The sequence below is a fragment of the Colias philodice genome, unplaced genomic scaffold (assembly GCF_061535455.1).
Source record: "Colias philodice isolate Cphi_HAF_F1 unplaced genomic scaffold, ilColPhil1 Martin Lab GWU primary ptg000018l_1:1-1108441, whole genome shotgun sequence".
NCBI classification, from domain to species: Eukaryota; Metazoa; Arthropoda; class Insecta; order Lepidoptera; family Pieridae; genus Colias; species Colias philodice.
Genome location: NW_028322190.1, coordinates 880,001 through 890,000, shown reverse-complemented (window position 1 = coordinate 890,000; position 10,000 = coordinate 880,001). Strand labels below are relative to the sequence as shown.

The 10,000-nt window shown below is 42.7% G+C and overlaps 1 protein-coding gene and 1 non-coding gene across 2 annotated transcripts in view; both read left to right on the top strand.

Annotated features, from left to right (window-relative positions):
* Positions 1–1,131: 1,131 nt before the first annotated feature.
* LOC149474869 (uncharacterized) lies at positions 1,132–6,198 on the top strand (the record flags this gene model as incomplete). Its single annotated transcript, XM_089714078.1, has 1 exon — positions 1,132–6,198. A coding segment is annotated over one exon (5,043 nt), but the record flags the coding sequence as incomplete, so codon positions are not given.
* Positions 6,199–8,943: 2,745 nt separating this feature from the next.
* LOC149474868 (small subunit ribosomal RNA) overlaps positions 8,944–10,000 on the top strand; it is a 1,905-nt gene continuing 848 nt past the window's right edge. Inside the window, exon 1 of the ribosomal RNA XR_016318220.1 lies at positions 8,944–10,000. This exon is cut by the window's right edge and continues 848 nt beyond it. This is a non-coding gene — a ribosomal RNA (small subunit ribosomal RNA).

Below are 10,000 nucleotides of genomic sequence, written 5' to 3'. Positions count from 1 at the left end.
TATAAGGTGGAAAAGGATAGGTTAGGTTAGGTTAGGTTAGGTTAGGTTAGGATAGGTTAGGTTAGGTTAGGAAAATTTTTCTAAGTCCGGAAAATTTCCATACGCCAGGAAAATTTCTATACGTCAGGAAAACTTATATAAGCCAGGAAAATTTCTATACGTCAGGAAAAATTTCTATAAGGTGGAAAAGGATAGGTTAGGTTAGGTTAGGTTAGGTTAGGTTAGTAATTTTTTAAAACTATATATATATTAGCTGTTTCGTTTCTCTTTTCTAATACTAACATAGTTTTTTAAGGCCAATTTACTAACAAATATATGGATTTAAATTATTAATCTGAAACAAATAAATAAAATAAGTAAAATAAATAAATAAAAAAATCCAAAAGTGCACGCCTCATAATTTTTTTTTAATAAATATTTATTAATTATTATTTTTGTTTATTTAATAACAATTAAACCACATCGAATCAGACCCTGAAAAATGAAAGGGTTCTATTCCTGAGCATACTCAAGCGTAAGAGAAAAAAAAAGACTCGATTAGTAAAGTATTTCGGTCGCTATCGTGTTAACAAGAAAAAGGATCCGCACATACAGACACACGGACGTCCAAGACAGAACTTTTTTAAACTGTTTTTTAACTAGTTTAAATAACAAAAATGACATCAAAAATATCATGAACGTTAAAAATAGTGTTTTTTCTTAATATGTGTGTGTATGTAATATCTTACAAGTGCAATGTATGATACATAAAGACATTTTAAGTTTGAAAAATCAGATGTTTTGCGCGAAGTGACAGTAGTACCCACCTCAACGCTTCGCATAGGAGGCGTGCAATAAATAAACACAAACCTAACTAATAAATCGTCACACAGAAACCAAACTATTAGTACATTGAGGTACCTATTTTTGTTGTTGAACAGCCGAATTTTTTCGATTTTGAAAAATTTCGAATTTTCCGAGAAAAGAGAGACGAAACAGCTAATATTACGATTATAAATTTCGTGGCCAGAAATAATTTAGTTTTAAAAAGCTAACCTAACCTAACCTAACCTAACCTAACCTAACCTAACCTAACCTAACCTAACCTAACCTAACCTAACCTAACCTTACCTAACCTAACCTAACCGCAAAAAACGGAGAATTAAAAATGCAGCTGCCAGTCGCAGGCTGTTTGTTATAAACGAATACACTCACGCTAAGGAGGAATACAAAACCAAGGCAGCTGAGGCAGCAACCCAAAGCTGGAAAGAATTTTGTGAGACACAAGACCGTGAGAGTATGTGGGACGGAATCTACAGAGTCATAAGGAAAACGGCCAGGAAACAAGAAGACCTGCTGTTAAGGGACTCCGCCGGCTTAACGCTTTCCCCGGAGCAATCGGCGGAACTCCTGGCCCAGACTTTTTACCCTCGTGACACTGTAGATACCGAAACGGAACATCAGATCCTGGTGAGAAACCTGTCTGAAAACAGGAAATCCACGGACATCGAAGACCTATCCGCCGATGATCCCCCATTTACGGCCGCGGAACTGGAAACAGTCCTAAACAGGCTTAATCCAAAGAAGGCTCCCGGCCCTGACGGGCTCACGGCAGATATATGCACAGCTGCAATTCGCTGTGACAGAGAGGTGTTCCTGGCGCTGGCCAACAAATGTCTGGCGCTAGAGCACTTCCCGAAGCAGTGGAAGGTAGCGCACGTGTGCATCATCCGTAAACCAGGGAAAGATGATTACACCCACCCAAAATCCTACAGGCCAATTGGTCTCTTATCGGTCCTAGGCAAAATAGTTGAAAAACTCACAGTCACCAGACTGCAATGGCTCTTCCTCCCTACCCTAAACAACAAGCAATACGGGTTCACTCCTCAGCGTAGCACAGAAGACGCCCTCTATGACCTTCTACAGCATATCAACACACAGGTAAGTTACAAGAAAATTGTGCTTATGGTGTCGTTGGACATAGAGGGGGCTTTCGACAACGCGTGGTGGCCTGCCCTAAAGAAACAACTTATTAACAAGAGGTGTCCAAAAAACCTTTACGGCCTTATAACATCCTACCTGTGTGACAGGACAGTCAGGGTCAATTACGCAAGAGCAGTGTTCGAAAGGGGCACCAACAAAGGGTGCATCCAGGGCTCCATAGGAGGGCCTACCTTCTGGAACCTAATTTTAGATACGCTCCTCCAAAAACTTAATAGCCTAGGCGTCTACTGCCAAGCATTTGCAGATGACGTAGTCCTTATATTCTCAGCCCCGACAGTTGAAAAAATTCAAAGCACAGCCAACACCACCTTAGAGGCTGTGCAAACATGGGGAAAACAAAACAAGTTGAACTTTGCCGCACACAAGACCAATGCGATGATAATAACTCGTAAACTAAAATTCGACCTCCCCATAATAAACATGTCAGGGATCCAGCTAAAACTTGTAAAAGAAATAAAGCTGCTGGGTCTTATCATCGACTGCAAACTCACCTTTAACTCACACGTGGCGGCCACTTGTAGAAAGGCAGCCGACATATATAAACAGCTAGCGTGTGCAGCAAAGGTGAGTTGGGGTCTAAACAAAGAGATAATAAGGACCATATATGTGTCGGTGATAGAGCCAATCGTGCTATACGCGGCAAGCGCGTGGTATCCTGCAGCGGAAAAACTATCAATCAGAGACCAACTGTCCTCGCTGCAGAGAGGCTTTGCAATAAAGATTTGCAAAGCCTATCGCACGGTGTCTCTAACATCGGCGCTCATACTTTCCGGGTTGCTGCCACTCGACCTCAGGGTCCAGGAAGCGGCAGCCTTCTTCAAAATCAAAAAAGGCTACTCGGAGGAGCATATCCCGCCAGGAAGAGAGGTGGAGCAAAAAGTGGGATATCTCCACAACCCACATCCCTCAACTCTGATAATAACAGAGTTCGAGCGTCTTGAAAATCTGGATCCCAATACTTTGGAGACCTATCATGTAGTCGGTCCCCAAATCTTCACCGACGGCAGCAAAATAGAGGGGAAGGTAGGTGCTGCCCTAACATGGTGGGACAAAGGTAAAGAGACCAGGTACTCCACCTTCCGACTAGAGTCACACAACACTGTCTTCCAATCGGAGATGTACGCGCTCTACAGAGCGGTCAAGATGGCAAGGAGCTCAAAAGCCAAAACTGTGAATATCATGAGCGACTCAAGATCTTCGCTTGAGCTCTTAAAAAACCCATGTGTTACACACCAACTAGCTCTGGAGATTAAAAAACTCATCGCGGAAACCCGAGCAGAAGACAGAGAGGTGAGACTCTTCTGGCTAAGGGCTCACGTGGGAACACCCGGGAATGAGAGAGCAGACCAACTAGCAAAAAAGGCTGCTCTCACCAAAAAGACTGCACCTGATTACAGCAAAGTGCCCCTTTCATACATTAAGCGGAAAATCAGGGAGGCAACAATTCAAAAATGGCAACAACGCTACGAATCCTCCACTACAGGGTCGGTCACGAAGGCATTTCTGCCGACCGTCTCTTCTGCGAGACGAGTACTTAAGGACACCACATTGACACCAACTTTGGTCCAAGTCTTAACCGGCCATGGAGGATTCGCGGCCTATTTACACAGATTCAACATAATAGACAGCCCATCCTGCGTCTGCGACTCGTCGTGCCACGAGACCATCTGGCACATTTTATTCGAGTGCCCAAGATTTGGTGCAGACAGACTCTCACTCGAAATTCAAACTCAGACCCAACTGAGCCAAGAGTCTCTACCCACCATCATGGAGACTGAGAGTCTGAGGAAGCCATTCTTGGCCTTTGCCGCTAAAATCGCACGAGTCGCAGCAATAAACAACGGCTCAACAATTGCATCCAAGGATTTGCCCCATCAACCACAAGTCCCCACCCCTACAACGCCTGCAACCAGTAGGCCACACATCACAACCACAGCAGGTGTAAATAACGTTATTACCCCAGCGCCGACAAACTCCAGTGAACAACTACTGGAGTGCGCCAAAGTAGGGGTACCAAAACTGAGAGTTCGTAGCGTCGCACTCTTCATGGACAACGACAATGAGTCATTCGGAATCTCCTTCTGCCGGGAAATTACAAACAATCAGCTGGCCATCTCACCCGGCCTCGCAGCTCTGCGGTTTGGAAGTACCAACAAAGCCGTGATGAAGCGTAGTAGCTACATAGCTCTTCCTCTGGCAACATTCATGGGCCACTCCTGCCGGGTGGTACGATTGCAAAACAAGGCGGTCGTACTCCTCGAATGGAAAGTCGAGTCCCCATTCGCCCAGGCATGTTTGATACTTACCAGTCTTGCGCAGAGTTGCCAATCAGCGGGTGCACACCTACCCCGCATTATTAGCGTCGACGCTATGGCCATCGGGTATCAGAAAGGTGAAGTTGTGGACCGTTGCGGATGCGTCACTGCCTCAAAACATTATGAGGTTATAGTTTATGAAGACCGAGGGGAAAACTTAGACTACCTCAAACCCCACGCACGCGCCGCATCGACTGCACCATATCACCTACCCACCGGCGTCAACCATCCACCAACAATTAGTGGCTCAGAGCGGCTACAACAAAAAATTGCAGCCGAAAGGCTCTCAGCATTAGAGAGTAGTCGAAGTCCAAAAGAGTGCCCTGAAACCCGGAGCCGAATGAAGGCCCTCTCTGACTTCTTTAAAGTAGTCATGGGTCGGCCAACTGAAGGCAACCCGAGTGGAAGGCAAACCTCAGCGATGGAGAGATTTCTTACGCCAAACAAGGCCACAGAACGGCCAACGGAGAGAGCTAAGAGAACCCGGGCTGATTTCGGGCAAATCAATCCACCAAATTACAGAACCGTCGCAAAACCCCTCGACCACATCATCAACGCCTTTCTGGAATTCCGTGCTGTCATCGAGGCAACCAGAGAGGTCAGTCTGACAACATGCAGAAACATTATGCATGCCTATCAGCTTAAAAACCTTGCGCTGCTAAGGGTCAGACTCGAGGAGGCGGACGCAGCCATCTATAACAACACAACGTCTAAGGTCATACATGGACAAATGTCCGGTCCTTACATGGCTGCGTTCAGCGCTAGCGTCGGTTTTGTTCCTATAGACGAGGAAGCACTCAAAATCAAGGGAACCACCACTTTTAAAACCCCCGAGGGAGATCCCATTGTCGTGACCGCCCGTTGCACCAAGATTATGCTGGATGACAGGATCCTGGACATGGCGAAAACCATTGCCCCGGAGCCTGACATCTCGGCGTACGGGAGTGACTGGGTGGTACCTGACATCAAGTGGATCAACGGAGTGCCGGGCTGCGGCAAAACAACATATTTGGTAAAACACTTCGACGAGGCCAATGACGTAATTGCGACAACCACAGTAGAGGCGGCAAAAGATCTGAGAGAGAAGCTAGCGCACCGTATAAAAGGAGAGGAAAAAATACGAGTGCGCACAATAGCTTCAATCCTAACAAATGGATTCAGGGGGTCCTTCAGTTGTAAACGGTTAACCGTGGACGAAGCCCTCATGAACCATTTTGGCTCTATAATTATGGCCGCCAAGCTGTCTGGCGCAGTGGAAGTGGTCTTAGTCGGAGATGTAAACCAACTGCCGTTTATCGACAGAGATAATCTCTTTCATATGAGATACTGTCGGCCCGACTCTATCACAACCATTCACCAAAATTTACTCTGCACACACCGCAATCCGATGGATGTTGCCTTCGCCCTCAGTGAAGTGTACTCTGGCATATACTCATCTCAGCCCAGAGTGCACTCATTAATCCAAAAGGGATATAGAGATGCGGTTATCCCAAGCTCCTTGGAAAATACCCTCTACCTCGTACACACACAGGAGGAAAAGAGCACCCTTTCCAACCAGGGCTATGGAGCGGGGTCGGGTTCCCGCATCTTAACCATCCACGAGGCACAAGGCCTAACGTACGAAACCGTCTTCATCCTGAAGTCAAACGCCAAAAAACTCAGCCTGCACGACAGTGTACCTCACGCGGTTGTCGCAATATCCAGACACACGAAGACCTGTGTCTACTTCGCTGACGACTGTGGCGACGCGATCGGCAGGTTGATAGGGAGGGCACAGAGGGCCAGTACCAAGAACATCATGGAGTACTGTTTAAAAATGGCCCTCAAGGATAGAAACGGCAGAGTCGTGGAGGCCCTCACAAAATCAATAAAATAAAACCAACACCTCCAAAAGCTTGGATTGCGGCAACGATAACCAATATTTCATACTCCTTACCTATCCACTCAATAATATGTATTGTGTTTTTGGCTGTAATAGATTAAAGTACTTAATTTGTATTAGAATTCATTCATTAATTGATAAAATTAACAAATATCACTATCTGTATTAGATTAAGTTTGAAACTGTTATAAATTAATTGTATAAATCGTATCACCTATAATAATATTATGTAAAATAGCATGCACAAAAAATAAAATAAAAATAAAAATAAAAATAAAAATAAATAAAAATAACACATAAAAAAAAAAAATTATTAATTAATTATATTATAATAAAAAATATATATATAATATTAAAAAGAAAAAAAAAAAAAAAATACTGCATGTTATATTAAAAAAAAAAAAAAAAAAAAAAATTGCATGTTATATTATAAAAATTATGCATGTTATAAAACTAGTTAAGAGACTAATAATAATATGTAATTGTATTATGGTAGTTGACGGGACTACCTCATTAATTGTGACGAGTAAACCATCCTTATGAAAAACAAAAAATTATATTATCTAAAAAAAGGCACGGACCTTGAGTCTGTGGAGTTTGTTTTATTTAAAAAAAAAAAAAAAAAAAAAAAACCTAACCTAACCTAACCTAACCTAAACACAAACCTAACTATTAAATCGTCACACATAAACCTAACTATTATTACATTGAGGTTCAAATTTATGTCTATCAAAAATTAACGCCCTCTTTTGTCGTCGTCGTTGTTGTTGTTGTTGTTGTTGTTGTTGTTGTTGTTGAATTGCCGAATTTTTTCGAATTTTAAAATTTTCGAATTTTCTGAGAAAAGAGAAACGAAACAGCTAATATTATGATTATAAATTTCGTGGCCAGATATAATTTAGTTTTAAAAAGCTAACCTAACCTAACCTAACCTAACCTAAACACAAACCTAACTATTGTTACATTGAGGTTCAAAAATTTATGTCTATCAAAAATTAACGCCCTCTTTTGTTGTTGTTGTTTTGAATAGCCGAATTATATCGAATTTTAAATTTTCGAATTTTCTGAGAAAAGAGAAACGAAGCAGCTAATATTATGATTATAAATTTCGTGGCCAGAAATAATTTATGTAGTTTTAAAAGGCTAACCCAACCTAACATAACCTAACCTAACCTAACTTAACCTAACCTAACCTAAACACAAACCTAACTATTAAATCGTCACACAGAAACCTAACTATTATTACATTGAGGTTCAAATTTATGTCTATCAAAAATGAACGCCCTCTTTTGTTGTTGTTGTTGTTGTTGAATAGCCGAATTTTTTCGAATTTTAAAATTTTCGAATTTTCTGAGAAAAGAGAAACGAAATGTAGCTAATATTATGATTATAAATTTCGTGGCCAGAAATAATTTAGTTTTAAAAAGCTAACCTAACCTAACCTAACCTACACACAAACCTAACTATTATTACAGTGAGGTTCAAATTTATGTCTATCAAAAATTAACGCCCTCTTTTGTCGTTGTTGTTGTTGTTGTTGTTGTTTATAATTTATTTAATATGGACCACGAAATTTATAATCATGAATTATTTTTGACGACTGCCCGCCGTAACTGCACGCGTACAAAGTTTTTTGACTTGACCTTGAAAACACGAGGCGTTAGTCGCGCGCGGCGTATGTATGTATGTATGTATGTATGTATGTACATATGCCGTGCGTGATACGTGAAAAATTAAACAAGCAGAAACACCATTGCCGGGATGCGAGACAATCGGTGCGCGAGGCTAGCGAAGACGGGGGGCGATGCGCGTGCGCAGCGAGAGATTGTGTACGTATGTGTATGTATCATTATATTTTCGTCGCTGTTGTACCGCGTCGCCCGTGTGTGCTCTGCGCTCTCCTCGTTGCCGCAGTTCGCGTGTCGGTGTGGCGTTGATGTGGGGTTGGGGTTGGTGTTTGGTGGTGAGTCTGACAGAATTGTAGAGTAGTGTTAGTTCTATAAAATAATAAAAGACCAAAGATGATATTATAAAAGCGTGTGTTGTGCAAACGGCGCGATACAGTTTTTAATCTTTAGTATTTTATGGAACAACAAAAACTCTTCAAATCAGAAGATCAGTGTTCAGTAGTGTGGTAGTAGTAGTAGTAGTAGAAGAAGTAGTAGTAGCTGTAGTAACATTGCGTCTGCCGACGGTTTGATAGATTGTCAGTTTCGTAGATTGTATTTTATATGTGTAGTGTAATAAATATTACGCATCTTGATACACTCTCGGAGCGCAGACCGTGAAAAATATACTACGACTATTGAACGGCAGTATGAAAATTTTTAATGCTCACATCGCACACGTTTGTGATGTACCAATGGGCTTTTATCAGATGTTTATACGTGTGTGTGTGAAACACACGTATATTCCAAAACTTGGTCGCAATTTTCGATCCTTCCACTCTCCGTGCGTAGATTGATCGTTTGCGTCATAAAAGTTGACCGATATTAAAATTTTTCCTTCGCTTGATGCGAATGGGAATTGTTGAGGGGTGTCTCGTTAAGATGATACTTTCAACGGTTAAACTGACTGTGTTCAGATTTATCCACGTGTGCGCGCCCGTGTGTGTGTGTGTGAATAGTGTGCGTGTGACGGTCGCCGCCGTCACATATCATGTTATTTAAACACGCCTCGCGCACATATAATTATATAGAGAAGCAAACGTCGCGGCGGCATCGTCGTGTTACGTTTGAGGCTCTAGCGGAAGCTTTAGTTAGCTCCCTGGTTGATCCTGCCAGTAGTTATATGCTTGTCTCAAAGATTAAGCCATGCATGTCTCAGTGCAAGCCGTATTAAGGCGATACCGCGAATGGCTCAATATATCAGTTTTGGTTCCTTAGATCTTACTCAGTTACTTGGATAACTGTGGTAATTCTAGAGCTAATACATGCAATCAGAACTCTGACCAGTGATGGAATGAGTGCTTTTATTAGATCAAAACCAATCGACGGAGGGCCTGGCGTCTGAAGTCGTTAATTTTGATGAATCTGGATAACTTTTGCCGATCGCATGGTCCAGTACCGGCGACGCATCTTTCAAATGTCTGCCTTATCAACTTTCGATGGTAGTTTCTGCGACTACCATGGTTGTCACGGGTAACGGGGAATCAGGGTTCGATTCCGGAGAGGGAGCCTGAGAAACGGCTACCACATCCAAGGAAGGCAGCAGGCGCGCAAATTACCCACTCCCGGCACGGGGAGGTAGTGACGAAAAATAACGATACGGGACTCTTACGAGGCCTCGTAATCGGAATGAGTACACTTTAAATATTTTAACGAGGAACAATTGGAGGGCAAGTCTGGTGCCAGCAGCCGCGGTAATTCCAGCTCCAATAGCGTATACTAAAATTGTTGCGGTTAAAAAGCTCGTAGTTGCATTTGTGCGCCGCGCTGTCGGTGCACCGCATCCGCGGTGATACTGACACGTTTGCGGAGCATATCGTCGGTGAGCCGGTCGTTAAAAGCCGGTTCAATATCAAAATCCTATCGCGGTGCTCTTCAGTGAGTGTCGAGGTGGGCCGACAATTTTACTTTGAACAAATTAGAGTGCTCAAAGCGGGCTCAAAATGCCGCTTGAATATTTCGTGCATGGAATAATAGAATATGATCTCGGTTCTATTTTGTTGGTTTTCAGAACTCCGAGGTAATGATTAATAGGGATAACTGGGGGCATTCGTATTGCGACGTTAGAGGTGAAATTCTTGGATCGTCGCAAGACGAACATCAGCGAAAGCATTTGCCAAAGGTGTTTTCATCAATCAAGAACGAAAGTTAGA